Genomic DNA, 24049 nt, shown 5'->3' with positions numbered 1-24049 from the left:
GATCTCGAGTATAAACGAACGTGCTCTCCTTACTAGGAGAAGGTACATTTGTCAGTTGTACTAAAGACCTCCATAAAAACTATCAAACTCAAAATAAGCGAGTGGCCTGGACTTTAGGAAGGTTTTACAGAGTCCCCACCCGCTCTATGAAACTATTACCAAGACAGAAACTATGAATAAATTGTTGCTTATTATGCTAGTATTAATTTTCCCCCCAGGAGCTAATTAAATTCCTTCCTGGAACCCAGGGCTGAACAACAACAACAAAAGCCTAAGATTTTAACTGTGTAGCAGCCAACCCCATATTAGATTGTCCTGGAGAAAGATCTTTTTATATTCAGTGCGTAGCCTGAGTTAATATTATTATATCCAAGATCTGCACCCTCTCATCACAGAATCAAACTGACGTGGATAGTCCTCCAGTCAAAAAAAGGTCCATTTGTTTATTACACTGGTTTATTTCACATTAGGTTTAGATACAATCAAAATCCTTTACGTACCTTTTTAATAAAAGTAGTATTCTCTTTGAGGACTGCAAAATTATAACATTTACATCTTTCAAAGACTGTAAACAAAATAATACTAGCAAATAAATAATACTAGCATCGAAGTATACATTGTTAGATTTTTAGACGGCTGTATAAAATGAGATTTGATTTATAGAATATAATACAGACAATGGTATAAACAATACAGATCTAAGATTCTGTGGGCGACTTCTCAGCGATAGCTGAGTTTGGTTTTCATTTTTCATCTTTGGGGTACTTAATCACTCGGGCGATCTGAACCACAGAGTTTAAATTGCGTTTGGTTGATGATGATCTGCTGAAATTAACTCTTTTAATACAATTTAAAATAGCGCATAACACATCGAGGATACAGCGCTAGAGGCGGGAAAAAAGGGGAAATTTTAACAAGCTTTAAAATTACATTTTGCTTCACTTATTGTCCAGATCATCACCATTACAAGTGTTTGAGCCTGCAGCTTCTTAAACTTTTTCTAAGTCTGAGAAGGGGCTAATAATTCCATTGAGAGAACTTATTTTCTGTTTAAGAATAATAAAAGCCCATTTAAACTTTATTGAATTAAAGCAAAAATTAATTTTCGATATTCACACATATATTACAGAATAAAAGTAAAAGTTCAATATAATTCCTGGAGTTTAGTTGGGCCACATTTTACAAGAGCTAGACAAGCATCAAAACATTTAGCAGCCTTAAATTCCACAATCACTCAGAATTACATAGAAATATTGAAATACTCTGGTCAGCCTCCACTGTGAATAGTTCTTCATGTATAAATTTCTCTCTTTTTTTTTAAACTTTTGTCAGCCAGTATACAGCGAGATTTGCAATTTATCTTTCATCATGGCAACTATGTACTCAAAAATACTTTTTTAAATGTTAAACTCAGATAAAGAGTCAAGAATAACACGTTTTAAAAACAAAACTACCAAATATGAAGAACAGTGTAAATACTGAAGGTAAAATAGTGTGATATGGGAACCACTGGGGAAATTATGGCAAATTACACCAGTGATACACAAATTTTAACTAATTTGGGGTGGAAGGTGGGGAATATAAATGGAGATATGATCAATTACAGTGTCTCCTATCTGTTGGCTGCAACAACAAAAATAATTCTTCAAAGCAGATGTACACAAACCTAAGCAGGATTTAGCTTCTTTAATATTTGAATGTAAAAAGTTTGCTGTCCAAGGCTTTTCATACCCAGCTACAATTTGGGAATTTGTAAGAAATTCTCTGACTTGCTGCTTTCTCTCTGTTCAGATGATAAGTTATTTAAAGAGGGAACACTAGAAATCCAGAGAATGTTGAATACTTCCAGCCTCCCATCAAGTTTCCTCTCTCCAGTTTTAGATAAACTCTGTCTCCTTTCTCCATTTGAATCAGGACTCCATTGCTGGCAGCTTCTCGGGTCACATCTTGGTCCCCTGCAAAGGCGGAAATCACTGGCCACCCATTTAGCATCAAACTCACCTAAAGAGCAAGATAAAACAAAGCCCTCTGTAAATTAACATCAGACAGGGATAACAGCCAGGGCTTTATAACTGCTCCCAGGCTCACCTAGCAGGCAAAACAGTCGCTCTATTATTTTTGTCACATGAAACTCTGGATATTTTTTGAAAAGAAATATAAATCTAATATCAGCTAGGGTACACACTCTAAAGAAAGGGGATCTTTTACTGCTGCTTTGGATTGACAGCCTACATCAAAACACACCATCCATATGAAATAGGACATTGATTCTGATTTGAACAATTTCAATAGGATGCTTTTGCTTGAAGGGTATGAAGAGGTCTGTCCCTACTTAGTGAAAGATGGCTTTATGTGAAACCTCAAAAGGGGAGGAAGAGAAGTGCCGCTGCAGCTACAGCCAATGCCTCTGGAGTATATTCAGAAGGTAGTTTTCCTTTGTTAGGCAGCAAAAACAATGTACCACCACAGAGTCAATAAGCACGGTACACCTCACATGAATAATGTACTACATGCCGAATCTGCTCCTGCATAAAAAATTACATGGTGTGAATACATATACACACACAATAATTTGCTCTGTACATATATAAACTGTAATTTGCCATTTAGATTATATTCAGCAGGTATTGTATAACAGTATAAATGTATAAACCATATACAATACACACACATTCAGCAACAGATCTGCTGTATCAAGATTAGATGCTTTAGTCCCCAGCCTTCTACATCATCGGTTAAACCTTGTACAATTACCAAATGTTAAAAAATCCCTGTTCCATACACCTTGTCAAACCGGAGAGAGAGAGACTGATTTTAACCTAATAATTATATCATTTTTCCACGTCTTTTTTTTTAAGAGTTTAATAATTTGGGTCAAAGATAAATTGCATTTACTCGCACAATGTTTAGGTTTTCTTGGAGATTAGTCGTTCGCGGGTAGGCCTTGCGTTACACGGCCAGCAGGAATAGGAAACGCAGGAATTGCTTGGACTAGTAAACGCTCATTTTGGGTGTTTCATTTGTCTCCGGTATATGCTCAGCCATCCTAGGACAAACAATGCGCCAGAGGGGGTCACGGCAAGGCCCGAGACGGGTTAGAGCAGATTTCACAATACTCTCCTATTTGAAAATATTGCTAGGGAAAGTTCACACTTTCTGTTTAAAACGCCTCCTCCCAACCTCATGATATAAAGCATCAATATATTACCACACAACAGGAGAGCTCCTAAATAGCCACCCCTGATTAAAGAAACGCTGTCTAGCCCCTTGATTTCCCCCTTCCCTCTGAATTTTCTTGGGTTACTGACATGAAACGCTCCACACCTGACGCTGCCAAGTCCCACAAGATAAATTCACCAGCTCTAGCTCAACCACGCCGAAAGAAGTTTGGGGCCCTTTCTGGAGCCGGGGACCAGTGCTCCTAACCCAAACCGAACCGCCCAGCGAGCAAAGGCAGAAAGGAGCGGAGTCTGACCTGGATGGTTTGCCTGTTGTACACCTTCACCACGTGAAAATTAAAACTGTAAATCCCTTTCCTGGGCGATATAAAAGTGCTTCTTTCCGAGTCGAAGTTGCTTCCGATATTCACTAGCACCTGCAATGGAAACGGGGACATCAGCATCACAGGGGGGGAGCGGAGGGACCCGCAGGGGCGTGTGCTAGGGCACCGGGCTGGGCTTCCCCGGCTCAGCATCCGGAGCTGTCCTGCCCACCCCCCGCAGCTGTGCACTGGCTCCCCCGGGACAGGGCTCGCAAGCTCCCTGCCCGCGCCTCGCTGGGTCGCAGCCCCCGCCGCTGCTGCCTGCCCCCCCCCTCTGTGCTGCGCTGGAAAGTTTCCGCGCCGGGGTGTTAACGGGCTTTTCCGCGGAGCGGCTCCCCTCGTGGGGAACAGCTGGATGCGGCCACTCGCCCGCCCGCCCGCCCGCCGGTTAACTCGGCCGCCGGGCTCTGGCGCAGGGCTGCGGGACGCGGCCAGGGCAGGACCGTGCCTTTCTCCTCAAGCCACCACTCCGCCATCTATCCCCTCCCGCAACCCAGCCAACGACTGCCCCACAGACCCCCCCCCTCCACCCCGCTCCGGCCACCGCCTCTCCCCGCTGCCCGCCTCTCCGACCCCCGGGCAGCCTCCGCCCGGGCGCTCCCCGCGCTACCTGGTCGAAGTAAATGAGCATGGTCCGGTTGCTCATCTCCGAGGGCTCGTGGTTGGTGCTGCGGATGGCGGAGAACGCCACCTTGGCGCTGCCCGAGCGCACCGAGATGCCCAGCGCCGTGCCCGTGGGGTCCGAGGTGGGGTTGGAGTCGCACACCACCAGGCACTTGCCCTCCAGCACGATGGGCTCCGTCTCGTTCTGCCCGCACGCCAGCCGGGCCAGCCACGCCACGCCGAGGAAGAGCTCCAGCCGCAGCATCGCGCCGCGCGCTACCCCGCAAAAAGACACGGAGGCTCGGCTGCAAGCCCAGGCGCCGCTCGCGGCTGCCGCGCCCCCCTTCTACCGCGCCAGCGGCAAATCCAGCGTCCCGGGTGGTTTGCGAACCCGGCTCCCTCCCGCTCGCCGCTCGGCGCCCCCCTGCGCTCGGGCCAGCCCTGCCCCGGGCGGCTCCCCTCGCCCTCTACGCCAGAGCCGGGGGGGAAGCCCCGCGGCGCGTGGGAAGCGGCCCCTGAGCAGGCACCCGAGCAGCCCGAGACATAGCGCGGCGCTCCCCGCCAGCCCCGCCGCTCGCAAGGACGGATGTGGCCAATCGCCCCGCCGCGGCCGGGGAACACAAAGGCGCCGCGCGCCGCTCCCCGCGCCGCCCCGCCGGCCCCGGCGTCAGCGCGCCCCGGCCCCGCCCCCTGGCCAACCCGCGGCGGGCGCTCGCCCGGCCCGCCAATGGGCGGCCAGTCCGTCTCTTGCCACCTGACGCCCGGGCTTTTGTTATTAGGTGCGAGAGGCAGGTGCGGAGCCGCAGCCGGGACTCGCCCAAGTCTGGAAGGGGAGCGCGGACCCGCCGCCGGCCCCCGGGACAGGTAGGGGCGGGAGGAGCCCGAGCGGCCGGCGCAGGGGCAGGACTTTGGGTCGCTGTGAGCTGAAGGCAGCGGGCGGCGAGGCCCGGGCCAGCGCCCGGGGAGCGGCAGGTGCGGGCGGGCGGGCTCCGGGCCAGGGAGCGGCTCCGCAGTCAGGCTCGCTCCCTGCGGTGCCCCGCTGGCCGCGTCCAGATGCGCCCCTCCGCCCCGGCCCCTTGCGCCTCGTGGCACGTGCGCCCCCGCCTGGGGGGGAGCCTGCGGCGGCGGCTCGGCTGGAGGCTGCTTGCAAAGGAGAGGGGGTGGCTCGGCTGCGGCCCGTGAGCCCAGAGCGCTGGGGGGTAGAGCAAGGGGTTGGGTGGGCAGGGGGAGGCTGTGTGCGCAGGTCGGCGGAAGTCAGGTGTAGCCTGGTGGTGCGCTCACTTGCAGCGGTGTAAATCCGGACGAAGCCACCGAAATCGGTGACGCTATTCCGGATTGTGCAGGGGCAGTGTGCACGGAGGAGGAGGCGCAGCTCAGCTGCAGGTTGTGTGGCCCATGTTCATCCTTAGTGGCATTCCCGGGTTCTGAGCGGGTTGCACCGGGGAGGAACGGGGCTGTGCGCGCCAAGGGGGAGGGCGCGGTGCGTGTGCCTGGGGCGAAGGCAAGGTACAGTCCAGGTCGAGCCTGGCGGTGCAGGCATGTACAGGCGTCCCTCTCTTTCATTTCCTGGAAAGCTGGCGGGGAGTGTTTCTGGGGTCCCTTGTGGGGTTGGTTGGTTTGGCTCTTTGCTCTCTTCAGCTCCTCCTTTGCCGCCGCACGTTCTGCCCCAGAGGGCAGCAGCTAGAAGCTCGGAGGCACTGGAAAAGTTGCAGCTACTTCCCCAGTAGCAGCGTCCTCCTAGCTGAGATTCCATCTGTATCCCCGGGCAGATGGCCCCTCGGCTGAGTGGCTTCTGCACTGGTGCTGTGTGGGGTTCAAGACTAGGTGCTTCAGTGACACACAAGTAGGTCCACCGACTTCTTTGTTACTACGGGTAAGTAAGGAAAGCAGGCGTTGGCCCAGGACATTGCGCTGGGAGCGGTAGGTGTAGTAGGGGAAGCTCAGACACCTCCCATAGGCTATAAGAGGTGGTTATAGTTGTGTTTAAAGTAAAATCTTTCCAAACCCAGCTCTAAGGAGCTGACCTTTTAATGCTATTTTAAAGGTTAGCTGTTCAGGTGTCAAAAGTTTTAGTAGGGCCCAGGTTCCTTCACACTCTCCGAAAGGCAGTGCAAGGATCAGCGCTGCCCCATGAAATCAGCTAAATGGATTTAAAAAAAACAGAACAGAAATAGCATCAACTTCAGTTTCCTGAACTGTGGTTGAAATTTGGCCTTTTTAAAAGTTCCTCTCTGTAGCAATCAGAGCAAAGGGCTGGGATCCCAGGAGACCCAGTTCCTAGCTCCTTTGATTTCTTAGTGTCAGCCCTGTAAAAAGTATGGGGGAGGAACAGGATTTTACTAACAACAGATGCAGTATCTCTGTTGAGCCTTACTGAACAAGAAACTTTAAAAGCATATTAAGGCTTTCAGGGTTTTCAATCTATTGTACTGCTCAGGAAATGGATCTTAAGGAGGCTTGCAGTGGCATCTATGTTGTTGCCTTTGGATGCTTCAATTCCCTACCCCTTGGGGTAGCACTAATGTGGAGCATATATTTAGTACTAATCAGTAAGATCAAATGTTTGTCTCTCTAGCTGGGCATGTTACCACTATCCATTTTGGATGGGGTAGCATAACACTGCAATCTGAAGCTGCAAAAGAAAAGCATTTACTGATGAAGTGCTGGAAGTGAATAATCAGACCAAGAGATTTCGTTACCTGTCTGACCGTGCTATCAGATTGGTTTTCAAAACTGATTCGATATTCCCAGGTAATTCCTTGAGTGGAATTTCATAGCAAGACTCACCTGTGCTCTTGTAATATTTGATGCCATTGTCCAAAAAAAATAAAAAAATAAAGCCCCCATGCAGGTCATTATGAGTTTCTGTAACTACTGATTTTAAATCACTTCATTTTTGAAGCCATAATTGTGAAGTCTTATGTTATATATAAAGATCAGATCCTGTAAAAACACACACACAATTTTACTCACATGACTAGCTCTGTTGATGCTAATGTCAGTACTTATATATGAATAACTGCTTACAGTATTGAAGCCTAAGGTTGGAATAGGGCTTGGTTTAAGGGCAAAGGGACATAGATGGCAACCTATGGCATCATACTGCAGGGGGCACCAAAGTACCCCAAACTCTTTTACAGAAAGTGGGAAGAGGAACAGCATGGCATCCTCCAAAGTGTTGGCTCAGGGGTATAAAACGGAAAGAGAAAACACACAGAAAGGAGGGGGGGGAATAATAAAATGGAGTGGAGACAAAAAACAAAACAACCTCCCCTCCCCCCCCAAACATACCACCTTGAAGACAGAAAATAGAATAAAAGAGCTAGAACAATGTTAAGTTTTACATGCCAGCCTATGCTTTTGGGGAAGCCTTCAAGTAAGAGATTTATAGGTTTATTTCTTTAATTTAAATATATTGCCAGTGTTGTTGACCCTCTTGACTGGGATTGGAAGTTGGGAAGCCAACTTTTTTCTCTAACGTGCCAGCATGCTTGAAGCTGTGACTCACCTATTGGCATCAACAGAAACCGAGGCAAGCACCATGCATTTCATAGGACACTCATGCCTTGTCCCACCTTCCTAGACTGCTGGTGAAATTAAGACTTGATGGATAACCTTAAGTTCCCAACTTTGTAACAAGAAAAGGAGTACTTGTGGCACCTTAGAGACTAACCAATTTATTTGAGCATGAGCTTTCGTGAGCTACAGCTCACTTCATTGGATGCATACCGTGGAAACTGCAGCAGACTTTATATACACACAGAGAATATGAAACAATACCTCCTCCCACCCCACTGTCCTGCTGGTAATAGCTTATCTAAAGTGATCATCAAGTTGGGCCATTTCCAGCACAAATCCAGGTTTTCTCACCCTCCACCCCCCCACACAAATTCACTCTCCTGCTGGTGATAGCCCATCCAAAGTATAACTCTCTACACAATGTGCATGATAATCAAGTTGGGCCATTTCCTGCACAAATCCAGGTTTTCTCACCCTCCACCCCCCCACACAAATTCACTCTCCTGCTGGTGATAGCCCATCCAAAGTATAACTCTCTACACAATGTGCATGATAATCAAGTTGGGCCATTTCCTGCACAAATCCAGGTTCTCTCACCCCCCCACCCCCATACACACACAAACTCACTCTCCTGCTGGTAATAGCTCATCCAAACTGACCACTCTCCAAGTTTAAATCCAAGTTAAACCAGAACATCTGGGGGGGGGGTAGGAAAAAACAAGGGGAAATAGGCTACCTTGCATAATGACTTAGCCACTCCCAGTCTCTATTTAAGCCTAAATTAATAGTATCCAATTTGCAAATGAATTCCAATTCAGCAGTTTCTTGCTGGAGTCTGGATTTGAAGTTTTTTTGTTTTAAGATAGCGACCTTCATGTCTGTGATTGCGTGACCAGAGCGATTGAAGTGTTCTCCGACTGGGTTATGAATGTTATAATTCTTGACATCTGATTTGTGTCCATTTATTGTTTTACGTAGAGACTGTCCAGTTTGACCAATGTAAATGGCAGAGGGGCATTGCTGGCACATGATGGCATATATCACATTGGTGGATGTGCAGGTGAACGAGCCTCTGATAGTGTGGCTGATGTTATTAGGCCCTGTGATGGTGTCCCCTGAATAGATATGTGGGCACAGTTGGCAACGGGCTTTGTTGCAAGGATAAGTTCCTGGGTTAGTGGTTCTGTTGTGTGGTATGTGGTTGTTGCGGGGCTGTCTGTAGGCAAGGACTGGCCTGTCTCCCAAGATTTGTGAGAGTGTTGGGTCATCCTTTAGAATAGGTTGTAGATCCTTAATAATGCGTTGGAGGGGTTTTAGTTGGGGGCTGAAGGTGACGGCTAGTGGCGTTCTGTTATTTTCTTTTAATGTAACACCTATCTATAGATCTCCCTCTTAATTTAGCACTTAGTGGGGGACTGGATGCCTCATTTGTAGCTCACCAATTTGAGTGCAGCCCAGATCAGAAGGGATTACAAGTTGTTTCCATCTAAAGGATGTCTGGTGGCTCTTATGAGATGAGCTGGTGGATCTCCATTCCTGGTCCCACATCACAAATTCACCATCAAGCTTTGCACTAATTAGCAGACTCAGCAGAGGGCCAAGAACTGCACAGGGCATGGAAAGTAAATGACCCCGTTACTCTTAGCTGAAATCCTTCCCTCCAAGTCGAGGTGAGGCAAGTGTGCGTGGGAAATTTGCCTTGGTGCTGCATCATTCACAGGTCTTTTGGTCTGATACCTTTCACAAGCACTATAGCAACACACTTTCTTAAGATGAAGCTTTGCTTATATGCAAATCAAATATGCAAATTAGTTCATGGCATAATTTGCATAACATGTTACATGGAGTTGCCCAAAACTTGGTAGCTATATTGAAAATCTGTGTGTGGACATAGGATTCCGGCTCTTACTGAATATGAAAGAGGTCAGCTCAGCAGGAAGACAGTAAGCAATGAGATGTAAATACATGTATTAATTAGTGTTCCCAGTTTGTGAATCTTACTCAACACTTGCAAATGCAGAAGTTTACAGAGGTTCAGGAAATAGATTAATTCATCTGTCTGCAAAACACCAATGGCCATTGCCCTCTTATGTCATTTGCAGATCTAACGGCACCAAAAGCTGTATCTGCGGGGGATGGTGTCAAGGTAGTGGCAAACCATTACTGACCTGAAGCTGAGGTATCCTTCAGAGAAATCACGTCTTTTAAAAATCATGCTTTTGAGAACAAAGTAAAAGCGTGGTGTGTTGTATGGTATCTGCTCAGGAACAGGTTTTGGAGGAAGAGCTGCTGGTTGCAAGTTTATAGAACATCTACAATTCCTCCCCCCCCCTTCCCCCGCAATTTTAAAACACTTTGAAAATCATTTGGAAAAATATATTTTGAAACTGACTGATCCTCTTTGAGTTTCTGAAGAACCACTTCAAGAGCGATTACTGTACCACTCACGCTCTGAGTGACTTGTTTACTTTATTCAATAAGAATACAAAAGGCCCCAAAATACCATGTTTGACTCTTTAGTAGTGAGTTTAATGCTCATTGAAGGTACTAGACTGATATCTCTAGAAACAAAAATTTGGTCTAGCTGCAAAGCAGGTTAATCATGAATAGCAGCAATGCAAGCTTCCCTTCATCACAGAGCCTAAATCCTGACCTAGAAAGATCAACTTCAGTGGCTGAGAAGGTAGTTCACTCTCCATAGATATTCAACTTAAGCTTCACCACAGACATGGCCTACAAGAGGCCAAATTTGGGGGGGGTTGTTTTTTGTTCCCCCTCCCCAACAAGTACAAATGTCCACCATGAATCCTTATTTTTGCCTTCAAACTTGAGTAATTTATCAACAGTTTAGCTATGAATGAAGCTGTCTTTTCAAAGAACATACACTTCCCAATTTGGTCTGTCTTGAGTAAGAACTGCAAAATTTTGTCCATAACTGGATAACTTGTATGAAATTCAGTTTGTTTGCTGCTGTGTTACAAAGGATATATAACCAAAAGCAATTCTTCTGTAAGGTTTGAGAAATCTCAGTCTGATTTGGGATCTGTAACTGTCCATATAAATAGTTTTTCACCCAGAGCATCTGTTGGGGTTTTTGTACAAAATTTTAGAAATATAAGAATTAAATTTAGAGCAAAATGCTCTTGCTGATCCACATTGCGAGCTGTCTATAAGCTTCCCTCATTTTTTGTTATCAGAGACATTTGCATGAAGCTATGATAATTTTGACGTCATGCTCACTTCCACAGTGAGCAATTATGAAATCTCAATGAACAGATTGACTTCGGCAGGAGAGTACACAGCAGGAGCAGATGAACTGTTCGGGTCCTATCAAGCAGAAATTATCTTCAGCATTCCACGCCCTGTAGAATATGTAAGGCCACAGATGCTCACTGTACAGCAAGTCAGCCTATCCAGGCTGGTGCATAGAGACTGGCACAGACGCCAAAAGGGATTTGCCTTAGGCCAGGCTGATAATTTGGCACAAAGGTGCAATAACTGGGCTTAGCATATGGCCAATAATATGCATAGCTCATGCATAGTGCATCCTTTCTTAGGTATGCACCTAAGGATCATGGACAAAGTTACCATCTATGTATGTTCAAAACCTGACTTTCAACATGTGATTTGGTCAAATCAAAACCAAATTTCCTCCAGAACACAGTCTTGCGCTGCTTCATGTTGAGGGATATTTCCACACTTGTTTTCAGACCTCAGCCAGTTTGGTTGAAAAACACTTCAAATTAAGTTAACGCTTAAAAAAAAAAGGGTACTTGTGGCACCTTAGAGACTAACCAATTTATTTGAGCATGAGCTTTTGTGAGCTACAGCTCACTTCATCGGATGCATGCCGTGGAAACTGTAGCAGACTTTATATATACACAGAGAATATGAAAAAATACCTCCTCCCACCCCACTGTCCAGTTGGTAATAGCTTATCTAAAGTGATCATCAGGTGGGCCATTTCCAGCACAAATCCAGGTTTTCTCACCCTCCACCCCCCCCCCCCACAGATTCACTCTCCTGCTGGTGATAGCCCATCCAAAGTGACAACTCTTTACACAATGTGCATGATAATAAAGTTGGGCCATTTCCTGCACAAATCCAGGTTCTCTCACCCCCTCACCCCCCTCCCAAAAACCACACACACAAACTCACTATCCTGCTGGTAATAGCTCATCCAAAGTGACCATTCTCCCTACAATGTGCGTAATTAAGGTGGGCCATTTCCAGCACAAATCCAGGTTTTCTCACATCCCCCCCACCCCCATACACACACAAACTCACTCTCCTGCTGGTAAAACCCCTTCAAAACTGACCACTCTCCAAGTTTAAATCCAAGTTAAACCAGAACATCTGGGGGGGGGGGGTAGGAAAAAACAAGAGGAAATAGGCTACCTTGCAGAATGACTTAGCCACTCCCAGTCTCTATTTAAGCCTAAATTAATAGTATCCAATTTGCAAATGAATTCCAATTCAGCAGTTTCTTGCTGGAGTCTGGATTTGAAGTTTTTTTGTTTTAAGATAGCGACCTTCATGTCTGTGATTGCGTGACCAGAGCGATTGAAGTGTTCTCCGACTGGTTTATGAATGTTATAATTCTTGACATCTGATTTGTGTCCATTTATTGTTTTACGTAGAGACTGTCCAGTTTGACCAATGTACATGGCAGAGGGGCATTGCTGGCACATGATGGCATATATCACATTGGTGGATGTGCAGGTATACGAGCCTCTGATAGTGTGGCTGATGTTATTAGGCCCTGTGATGGTGTCCCCTGAATAGATATGTGGGCACAATTGGCAACGGGCTTTGTTGCAAGGATAAGTTCCTGGGTTAGTGGTTCTGTTGTGTGGTTGTTGGTGAGTATTTGCTTCAGGTTGCGGGGCTGTCTGTAGGCAAGGACTGGCCTGTCTCCCAAGATTTGTGAGAGTGTTGGGTCATCCTTTAGGATAGGTTGTAGATCCTTAATAATGCGTTGGAGGGGTTTTAGTTGGGGGCTGAAGGTGACGGCTAGTGGCGTTCTGTTATTTTCTTTGTTAGGCCTGTCCTGTAGTAGGTAACTTCTGGGAACTCTTCTGGCTCTATCAATCTGTTTCTTTACTTCTGCAGGTGGGTATTGTAGTTAAAAAAAAATCATTCTTTTCATGTTCAGAAATGTCTGAACAACTTTTTGGTAAGACTTTGGAAGAAGAGTTCACCTTTATGCAAAATTCCAGCATGGAAAATTTCATTTTTAGAGGTGAAAGTTGCAGAAAGTTATGAGCAATTGGAAACAGGAGATTAGAAGTAAAAGTTTTGATGCAGTCATGATGAAAGTGGTGGCCACTATTATAAAACTACAGCGATATTTCAGTATAAAACTATCCAAGTGTAAGTGACATTGGGCTCAACTTTGGCTGTTTTTTTGTTTGTAAAAGTAATGCAATCCAAAAAGAATTGGAAGTAATGGCTGCTGCTACTTTTTATTGGCTGTGTAAAATATACCATGTTTCACTTCTAATCCCTTACTTATCACATTTCAGGGTGGATGTTAAACACTTTCATTTACTTCAATGGGAACAAAGTAGGTCATCTCTGAATGCTTTGAAAACTCTTTCCTTAACAAATAAGCCACCAAGCATAGCTAGTTATGTGGACTGATTTTGCCACCTGTGACAATTGTCTAGCTCTTAAGATATTTTCCAATATTGGGATGAAAGCTCACTTATCAGCTGGTCTGTCTCATGACGGGGTCTCTGCTGCTGGGTTTACTGATGACTTGAGACTTAATGCATGACTTGGCTGCAATGTTAGCATGTCACCCTTTAAGTACAACAAACAAGCAACTTCATAAGTCAATGATGACATTGAACCCGGTTGTTTAAACACGTTCCCATTGTCATAGTGCCTCTGTCAAAAGAGAAGTGCATTGTTACAAAAACTAACTCAAACAGAAAATTAGTAATAAATCAAACTTGTAATGAAATGATTTAATGATATAAAGAAACCAAGTTGCCAACAAATTGTGAGCTAAGAGCAGTGTGTTTTGCAATTCTTATGGCTACAGCTATCCAGGACAGGGTGTCACTCAAAAAATATTTTAAAAAAATACTGCACAAATTGCATTGAAATGTCTAGTGATAGAGAGGAGAGAAGGTGTTAGCTATTATTGGTTGGGTTTTTCTCTACTCACAATATTTAAGTGTTGTGTTTACATGCTAAATTAATGGCTTTATTTGAACAGATTTACTATCACATAAGTTTTTGTTTGTTTTCCCCATGTAGCTTAGACAGAGTGGGTTCTCTCCCCCTATTTTTGGCTGTGTTTCAAGGTACATCTCACACAAAGTGGATGCAATAATAATATAGTAACTTAGTGTGTTTTGTCTTGAAGGATCCCAAATTGGTTTACAAATGATGGGTTAAACCTTATAGTCACCCTCCGTGCTGAGAAGCCTGTCACACTGTGCCAAAGGTGGTGAGTGACATTTCCCTGTGCATCTTCCCTCCCCCAGGGGCTGCTGTTCTTGCTGAGGAGTGTTGCCACTTTACTATTCTTCTGCCTCACTCAGTGCAGAGAGGTGGGAGCAGGACTGAGTAAGGCTAGGTGGGAAGGAGACATGTCGGGTATTATGCATTTTGCACTGAGGCACTCAAATACTACTTTGGTGTGGGGGCCATGTAAGTACCTAGATGGATGCACTCACAAGAGCATGGTACAGAAACAACTAAACCAACAAAAAAGTAAGTGTGATAGTAACTGTGAATATTCAGATGCAGAGCTGGCTCCTCTGACCCGAGTTATACTTCAATCTCCAGTCTCTGATACCATCTGGTCTTTTTTCCAGTCCCATATTGCCACTGCCCAGCTGGACCCAGCAGCCTCACATACATCTGCAGTAGCTGGTCCACAACCCACCTCAACCTTGCAAATCTCCTCCTAACCCTTCCTTTCCCTTTCTCCGGCTCACCCCTCCCCCAATCTCCCCTCATCTCCCCTCAGCAGTGACAGATGATTCCCTCATGTGTTGATGATTCCCTCATTGAGCCTGGTGACTGTTAACACAATACTACTCCCAAGGTGATGTGCCACTTCACCACCACTGTTAGCAACACTGAGGGTGATTAAGGTACATACACAGCACCACAGAAATGCAGCCACCTGAGGGTGTAAAGCAGTAGGTAGACGTACAACCTGAACACAGAACACTCCATCTGTGAAAGGAGGGAGATTCTAGTCTTATGGGAGCTTTTCTCTTTTCCATGTGGAGCTGTGAGTGCCTGCACGTGGGAAACTGTATGGAACTCAGTTTATCTACCTGAGTCAGCCTTTCTGGGATTTGAAACTATAGCTCCAAGGAATCTGAATGTTTCACACCCAGGGAGTGAATTTTGTGGTGGGGGGGAAGCAGTGGGGGGAAATGATGGAACTGTATGCATGTACCACTCTCAATACCTGCTCACCTGGTGGCTTCCCCCACAATGGGGAAATCATGAGGGGCTGGGTTGGATCTTCTCATTTTATGGGTGCTTTATGCTAGCACAGCTACACACAGAACAGACTTGACAATCTGATCTTAATGGAATTATTCCTGCATTACATGGACGTGAGAGGAGAATCAGGTGCTAATCAAGGATAAAATTAAAAAAAAGCCATTGTAATTCAGTCTTCAGCTGATATTGATCCCTACAATTTCTGTAAATTCAACTTTTATTTTTTTAACTGTAGAGCAACTCGGCAGCAATTAAAATATTACCAGTAAATGTTCACTACAGAGCCATTCCAATAAACATCCTATTGGTTATTCAACAGTTTAAAAGCATCCCCAAACTTTTAAGAAGAATTGAAATGAAACTGTAATTAAAGTGCAATTCTTCTAGGCACCTCTTTTTTCGTAGTCCTTTAGGTTCCTGTTTAGGACGGATCTCGCTATATTTATTCCTCTCTATATTGGAGTGTGAAAATTATTGGTAATCTTGTATATTTTTGAAAAAAAAAACACCATGTTCCATCAAACACTGACTACAGCAGCTTTTTATTAAAGGAAACATTCTACAAATTCCCCACCAGCGAGCTCATTAACATAAATGATGGAAATCTCACCTCACATTCCAAGTCAGCATATTTTTCTAACATGCCAAGCAGATTTTCTCTCTCTCTCTAACAACGATGGAGGAATTCATTCCATAGAGTAGTCAAAATGCTCCCCTCTGCTCCTGCCAATATAGTAGAACCTCAGAGTTACGAACTGACCAGTCAACCACACACCTCATTCAGAACCAGACGTACACAATCAGGTAGCATCAGAGACAAAAAAACGCAAATCCAGTATCGTACTGTGTTAAACATCTATTACTTAAAAAAGGGGAAAGTTTTTTTTAAAAAATATTTGACAAGGTAAGGAAACTTTCTGCACTGGTTTCATTTAAGTTAAGATGGTTAAAAGCAACATTTTTCTTCTTCCTAGTAAAGTTTCAAAGCTGTATTAAGTTAATGTTCAGTTGTAAGCTTTTGAAAGAACAACCATAAGGTTTTGTTCAGAGTTACGAACAACTTCCATTCCTGAGGTGTTCATAACTCTGAGGTTCTACTGTAGAGAGGAGCACAGGGCAGCAGACCTCGGGCTGGGAAGAGAAGGCTCTGACTCTGTGGCATGCTTCTCTTACCTGCTAACTTTGTGGAAGTCTTCCACGAACATCAGCATCTGTGAAGGGAGTGGACATGTGGAGTGTGATGCAGAGCGTGTTTGAAGGGGCAGCTGTAATTGATCTGGACATTGTCGGGGCGGGGGGGAGGTAGCTTTAAATAAAAGGATAGGCAACTACCGACCACTCCCCCCCACCCCCATGATATGGCAGCATTATCTATTGTATATATTTGAACTGGGTTATTTAATCCATTCAGATAAAGTGTTAATATTGCTCAGTACGCGACTATGCCTCACTATGCTGGGGCCATGCAAACTGTCAAGTCACATTACAGTCCCAGTGCTGACTAGTGAACAAAAGCCTCAGGAAATGTCACCCTCCCCAGCAGCAGCAGAGAGAACATTAAGGGCCTGATCCTGTTCCTACTGAAGACAATGGCAAAACTCCCATTGCGTTTATTGGTAGAGGAACAAGCCCTAAGGGTACGTGTACACTTTGAACTGGGTATGAGTCCCAGCTCAAGGAGGCATGTTTGAGCTAGCTCTGAGTTAGTGCACTAAAAATAGAGTGTAGCTACTGCTGCAGGCTGTCCCAAGTACATGCCTGGCATCACTGATTCCCACATGCTGCTGTACCTACCCTCTGTGTTTAGCATGCTCGCTTGATGAAAACTAGCATGTCTCCCCTTGATCTGGGAATTGCACCCCCAAGTCCAAATGTAGACATACCCTGAGGTAGTGGGAGCCTAGTGTACTAGTTCTAAAAGCCTGATGAGTTAAACTGCTAGGGAACGACTAGGCTAAGCCATTATATTTGTAAGCCATTTTGAGATAAATTGTGCACTAAGATATTGCATAAAATAAACTTCTATTTGAATCTGTTCTATTCTATTTACTTGTGCTCCATTCTTATATATTGTGATATCCTGCTCTTGTCACTGTATATTAAAATAACACTAATTAATAAGGACAAAAACTTAGATTGGAAGAACCGAGACCATGTGGCATTCACTTTGTGTTTAGCTTTATCAGCATCGCACTAGCTGTTACCAGCATGACACAACTTGGATTATTTTTCTTTTAGCATCATAGGGGATGGTATTTCTCACATTTGAAACAAAGACGACTCCTACAAATTATGTTTGGACTTGATTTGTACATGACAAACTTCTAAAGGTTAAGCACATTTAGTATTTTACAAAATGATCTACAGCCCTAAAATAGAGCCTGGTCCGTCAGTCCTTAGGCAAAATACCTTGATTCCAGAGGGGAAAGAAGGGGCCGCTCACATTGACACTCCTCCAGCACTCCTGTTGGCATTATGCAGAGTGCTTCCTCACTACGTCTGTAAGAGATGCCACCAGGGTGAGGTGACTCTGCACTGACCCCTAATGCTGGCAATGGCTTAAAGCTGCAAACCAGCTCATTGTAGTGATAGTGTAATAGTAAAGATTCTTGCTACAGACTAAAGATCCTTTCTAATGGAATTGTATGAGTACTCCCCATTATTAGAAACTGCTAATGAATGTGAACATTTAGACTCTGTACATCCGAGAAACAAACTCTCTTTGTGCCCTACTTGAACATTAAAACACAAAGATAGTGTTTTGAGGGAAATCTTCCGTTTGTTGTTTATCCTCACTTTCAAGTGCAACATGCCTCGGTAGAAACATTAAATGCAAGTAAAATATCCTAATCTTCTTTATGCCAGAAAGAGACCATAATATTTTAACCTCATGAGAGAAAAAGTTTAAATATCATCATTTTATATTAAAACATGAAACTTAATTGCTTTATTATGTGATTATTGCATCCAACTCAGGGTGAAGCAACACATTTTTTTCCTCCACACACAATTCAAATCTTACAATGAGCTAGATGGGCATAGGCAAAACTCCCACTCAGATATTTTGAGTTTTGGTGGCAAATTGTATCAGCGCCAAAGTTCATCAAAGTCAATGGCATTTTTTTTTTCTATCAACTTCAGCAGGCTTTGAATCTAACTTGTAGTCTGCCGAATTGGGCCCTTTGTCAAACTACCGCAGGCTTATCTCCAGATTATTTTGAAAAAGAACTGGTGTTGCCTCCTTTGGAACCTGAATTTATAGCTTTGTGTTTCTTAAGGCTCACTGTGTATAGGAAAACACCTATATGTAGTAATAAGAACACTAACCCTCATTTTGGAGCATGGGGGAAAGAATATTTAACAACATTATAAACCTCCCAGATATTACAGTTAATACCCCAACATTGAAAAGAAAAATAGGGGGACAAATCTATGCTACAGGGTAGCTGAGAGAAGATGACAGTCTGCAACTGCCCCAAGGACTAGGGCTAATTGTTTTAAAAATTGTGGCTGCATGTGAACTTAAGATACTGTATTTTCTTAGGTTTCAGAGTAACAGCCGTGTTAGTCTGTATTCGCAAAAAGAAAAGGAGTACTTGTGGCACCTTAGAGACTAACCAATTTATTTGAGCATGAGTGAGCTGTAGCTCACGAAAGCTCATGCTCAAATAAATTGGTTAGTCTCTAAGGTGCCACAAGTCCTCCTTTTCTTTTTGTATTTTCTTATGATTGTATGGCCTGGTTTTCACATGAAGGTGTCTTTGCACTATTCAGTGTCAAAGGGTCTTGAAGTGGGTATAAGTTATACTGATACCAGAGAAGTGTAAAGGGGCCTTTGTGTATATGGGAATCGAACCCTACATGTGCTGTACCTATGGTTTTGCCAATCCCGTGCTCTAAAGGAGGGTTGGGGGTGGGAAATGGCAGGTTGGGGCCTTCACAAAATATCACAGTTGTTTAGCTGTTCCTATAAATATATTCAACATTGGATTGTGCAGTTATTGCCTCCAGCAATTTGCGGCAGAATGCTGTTTCAAATACTTACTCAAGGAATGTAATACTTTTATCACGAAAGCTTATGCTCTAATAAATTGGTTAGTCTCTAAGGTGCCACAAGTCCTCCTTTTCTTTTTGCGAATACAGACTAACACGGCTGTTACTCTGAAACCTTTTATAACACTGTTCATCTGAGGATCTCTAAGATAGAAAACTGGGTATTGTCATTCCTGTTTTACAGATGGGGGCTGAGACTGAGTAGGTCAATGACTTGTCCAGTGAGTCAGTTGCAACACTAGAAACAGATCATACATTTCCTGACTCCCTCTCCATTATAACCACAAGAGAATACTGTTTTCTGTCATTAGTTTCCTCTAACTCCATAATCCACAAATTCATAATAAGGAATTAGAATTATGTTTGGTTCTGCTTCTACCCATAGGTCAAAGGGCTCACTTTCTACATATTGTCATTTATACGAAACTTTACTAAATATAGCGCCTGACCCAAAACAACAACAAAATCTGTAAATGATATATTGATATCTGTATAGCTTAAATTATCTATACCAGGGGGTTCTCAAACTTCATCACACCACGACCCCTTCTAACAATAAAAATTACTACACAACACCAGGAGGGGGACCAAAGCTTGAGCCTGCCCAAGCTTCACCACCCCTGGTGGGGGGACACAGGCCAAAGCCTGAGCTCCATCATCCCAGGCAGAGGGACCAAAGCTGAAGCCCAAGGGATTCAGCCCCAGAAGAGGCCTGTAACCTGAGCCCCACCACCCAGGGCTGAAGCCAATGGAATTCGGATTCGGGCTTGGGTGGTGGGGCTTGGACTTCAGCTTCACCCCCAGGCCTCAGCAAGTCTAACGCTAGCCCTGGCAACCCCATTAAAATAGGGTTGCGACCCATTTGGGGTCCTGACCCACAGTTTGAGAACTGCTGATCTATACACTGTGCATTATACTTCTCAGACTTGGGTTTTGTTGATATGATATCTCATGATCTAATTGTACCAGTGTTCAGTGTGTCTGGAAGTAACAGGGATGCTACATAATATGGCAGTAGGCCAAGAAATTACATAAAATAGATGCTGGTTCTGTGGGGTGGGATGGGTTAAGCCTTTGCACTGCTAACAGGTTCTTTTAAAAATTATAACGGTGGATTATGCATCACTTGTGAGGAGATTTGGGCTGGATATTTATAGCAAAGATCATTTGAGGATCAAAAAGAGTGGGTTAGGGAAATATTGCCCTGTTGTGAGGCACTCGGCAATCTCACCTATGTTTTAAATAAAGCACTCTTTGCTAGCAGCATTTAGCCAGGTTTAGGGAATACAAACATTTATGTAAATTCTGGGATTTTAAAAAAAGTTTTGTACTTACTTTTGAATGAGTGAGTGTTCCTTTGTTATTCAAGTCATCAGGGATTTCTTTGTTGTTCAGATTGCAGGGAATATTTGCCAGTAGAGAATTGTAACAGTGTTCCGTGACACTACAGAATCCTACTTCTGTTCCCATAATACGATATTGTTTCTTGCTACTAGATGGCCTCTGCAAACGTGAAATGCCAGACTATGAAAATGATTGTTCTAGTAGTTCACAAGTGCACTTTTCTTCCATGGAAATCTACATTGGTGCCAAACCCATCCCCATTACAGAATGCATCATCCGTACGTACTAGCTTTTATTTACAAATTGAGAACAAAGTGTTGCAGTCGTCCGTTGTACAAGGAAATGGACACTGCCAGTCTGTTTGGGGCTCAATATGTATCTTTATTAAAGGATGGAAATCTTAAGATGCAAGCCAATTGGTGGTCTTGAATACTGAATATGTGTTTCACACGTTCAAAGGTATGACTTAATCATTGTGCTGAATTTGTAGACTTCCAGGTTAGGCAGCAATGTGGTCTTGTGTCTCTCTAATTCTTCCATTGACATGTTAGATTAACTTGGGCAAGTCACTGAGATACTCTGTGCCTTTGTTTTCCAACTTCAAAGTGGGGATACATTTTGCTTACTCACCTATATGAATCATTTGGAGTTCTGTGGATGAATTTCTAAGTTCTATTCACTGTTGTTGTTACTTTACTTTAATAAAATTATTCCAAGCAAGCATCGCTTTGGAGCGAGTCAAGTAAGTCTTGATTAAAATAGTAAAGCCGATCATGAACAAACTACCACATTTGATGTTCATTAATATGTTGAAACGTTACTTATGGGAGACTTCTTTTAGATCAGGTAACCTGCTAAAGATATGTTCTAAACAAATCCAAGAGTCCTCAGAGGCTCCTCTCACATTAGGCTTGCACGTTGCATAAACAGTGGCATGAGTCGTGGCCCCAAATCACAAAGGGAAATTCTTTATATATAAAGCATTTAAATGTCTTAATAAACACACACTCACATAACGCATACCACTGTGTTCACATTTAGCTCTTCCCTACCCCAATTTTCTCCCCCACACTTTACTGGTTTGAATTATACGTGACTTCTCGAAAATGAAAATTATCCACATATTACTGTAATTGAATCAAAGTGCTCTGTTTCCGGGGGGGGGGGGGGGGGAAGTATTCTTTATTTTCTGGCAGGCTCACTGCTAATGAGCTGCTTGCTCCACCTCACTGCTAACAAGCTGCTCAGAGCCTTAGCCAAAGCCCAAGCTCTGACATGCGATTTTTGTTAGGCAGGGGAACACCTCTCTCTCTCTTTCTCTCTCGGTATGCCCAATCCTGTAGCTTGATCTCAGCCTCTCTGAGCATGCCTAAAACCTGATTACCTGTCAAACTCTGCAGCAAGTAGGCTAGAGGGAAGCCGCCAGTAGGAGCAGCACAGCACCCACACATTAGACAGTCAGGGGCACAGGGAAACATAGGATGAACTTGAGAGAGAGATTGCGTGTTTTATTTGCTAGGGTATGAACTAGCTAAGCGACTGACCTGGCTTAAGTGCCTAACTGCAGGGGAGGGCCTGCAGCTGAGGATCACAAGCAGAGGTAGGCACCTGTCCCGGTCCCATCAGCCAGGTGCACTACTTTAATCACCTAAGCTCCTCTACTATCTCCACCTCTCTTCTTGGCATTCACTCTTGACTTGCTGAGGCAGTTTCTCCACTCAGCTAGCCAGCTTCTGAAAATCCCTTTCTTAGGTGCTTAGCTATCCCTGTGCACTCTACAGCATGGAGCCGCCTAACTCAGGGCTGAAAATTCTACTAGGTGGTGGGCTGACCAGCTTTTCTTAACAAAGCAACACCTAAATCCCTTTAAAAATCTGGCCCTATCATGCAGGTTCAGCCCCTAAATGAGAGGGCATTTTGCCTGAATAGGGAGAACAAAATCTGGCTCATTCTGATTTGTACCTAACCAAAGAAATGCAAATTGCTCTTAAATAACTATGTAATTTGCACTCTGAAGTTTCTTACTATGTTTGTTCTGAATTTGTTGTTTCCAGCATGCTTTAGTGTGCAGTAGAAAAATGTAGAGATAATAATTCTGCTGCTTTTACATGATATCCCTCAGAGCAACTTGTGTGTTTCACTTAATTAGCGATAATCGCATGTAAATCAAAGTGTAAATTAGGTCTCTTACTGGATCATAATCTACAGCTTTAACACCTTGTAAATGATACACTTATTTATGTTATGCTTCAATATCTACTTCTGGATCCTTCTAATTACTCTTTGGAGCTGTTAATTTGGCACAACATGCAAAAAAAGGATCAAATCTATACTCCACAATGTGATGGAAATACCATGTGTCAAGTTCTTATAAATTGAGAAGATGAACTAAAGCTACAGTTTTGTTGTTGTTAGAGCAGATGCTTTTGAAATGTTTGACTGTTTTTCCAAGGAGGCACTAAATCTTTTAAACAATTTTGTCTTTTGTTTAAAGTTTTTTTTAATAGCTTTAAAAATGTAGGTTATGTAAGTGTATAAACTAATGATAATGTCATGTGACACTTAGTAGCAAGGGAAATGTTATTGACACCACCATAATGGACCTCATTTTCATCTATATTATTTTGGGAAGTTGTATGAGCTGTGTTATGCAGGTGATCAGACTAAATGATTACCTTATTCCCTTTTGTCCTTAATCTATTAATCAAGTAGAGCTCCATAAACTAGTGCTGATGTCAGGTTTGTTTTAAGGTTTATCTGAGCGAGTGCATTGAAAGTTGAAATTATCTGTATAGGTTATATCAACTGGATACAATTATTTATGATCTGAGTTGTAACTATTAAGGCCCCAATCTTGCAATAAAATCCATATAGACAGATTCTTGCGCCTGTGAGGAGCCCCATGGACTTCAGTGGGACTCCACAGGGATGCAAGTGTCTGCCCATGTGGATTGGATTGCAGGATCAGGACCTGGAGTATGGGAATTTCATCATTGACATTAATGGCAGCTGAATTAGGCCCTAAGAAATTAGACCAAGGTAATAAAACTGTTTTTGTGTGGCATTTCTGATTTTGGAGCTATTTTGTTGCAAACATTTGGCCCATTCCTCACCCTCCAATCTACTAGCAGAGGGCTGTAAAAGCAGGAAAACTAGAACAGAGTGCATGGCAGGGCAGAACAGCCACTCATGCAGTTTCCTCTGCTCCCTATCCCCCTCTCTGCACACTTAAAATCCATAGAGCACTTTTCCAGCAACTCCAGGTAAATGGGGATCTGCAGATTTGGATGCTGTTGTAGGAACCACTCTGACTCTTCTCCTGCCCCCCCCCCCCGACCTGTTGGATTTTTCACTAGAAAACGTTTTTAAACTTCTCCCCATAAGCACCCATGTCTTCCATTCTTTCTCTTGACAGGTATCGTACAGCCATGGAGGATTCTACCATCAATCTGGTTCCTAAAGGAGTCAGGCTTCTGTGGGAAAAGAGAGGACCTTGCAACAAGCATGGGTGAT

At 43.9% G+C, this 24049-nt stretch overlaps 1 protein-coding gene and 1 long non-coding RNA gene across 4 annotated transcripts in view; one reads left to right on the top strand and one right to left on the bottom strand.

The window, feature by feature from the left end:
- Positions 1–438: 438 nt before the first annotated feature.
- CBLN1 (cerebellin 1 precursor) lies at positions 439–4768 on the bottom strand. Its single transcript, XM_073307702.1, has 3 exons — positions 4152–4768; positions 3476–3595; positions 439–2001 (listed from the first exon to the last, which is right to left on the bottom strand). Exons 1-3 carry the CDS (start codon positions 4407–4409, stop codon positions 1804–1806), a joined length of 576 nt encoding a protein of 191 aa, XP_073163803.1. The 5' UTR covers positions 4410–4768; the 3' UTR covers positions 439–1803.
- A 92-nt stretch (positions 4769–4860) lies between these two features.
- Positions 4861–24049, top strand: part of LOC140896234 (uncharacterized) — an 88782-nt gene continuing 69593 nt past the window's right edge. The window contains exons 1-2 of one of the 3 annotated variants that reach the window (XR_012154473.2): positions 4861–5008; positions 23952–24044. This is a non-coding gene — a long non-coding RNA (uncharacterized LOC140896234). The remainder of the gene's footprint in view (positions 5009–23951; positions 24045–24049) is intronic. The other 2 variants (XR_012154472.2, XR_012154471.2) reach the window with 2 other exon arrangements.

The sequence above is a fragment of the Lepidochelys kempii genome, chromosome 12 (assembly GCF_965140285.1).
Source record: "Lepidochelys kempii isolate rLepKem1 chromosome 12, rLepKem1.hap1, whole genome shotgun sequence".
Taxonomy (NCBI): Eukaryota; Metazoa; Chordata; order Testudines; family Cheloniidae; genus Lepidochelys; species Lepidochelys kempii.
Note: the sequence above shows the minus strand (reverse complement) of the source record. Positions and strands in the feature narration are given on the sequence as shown.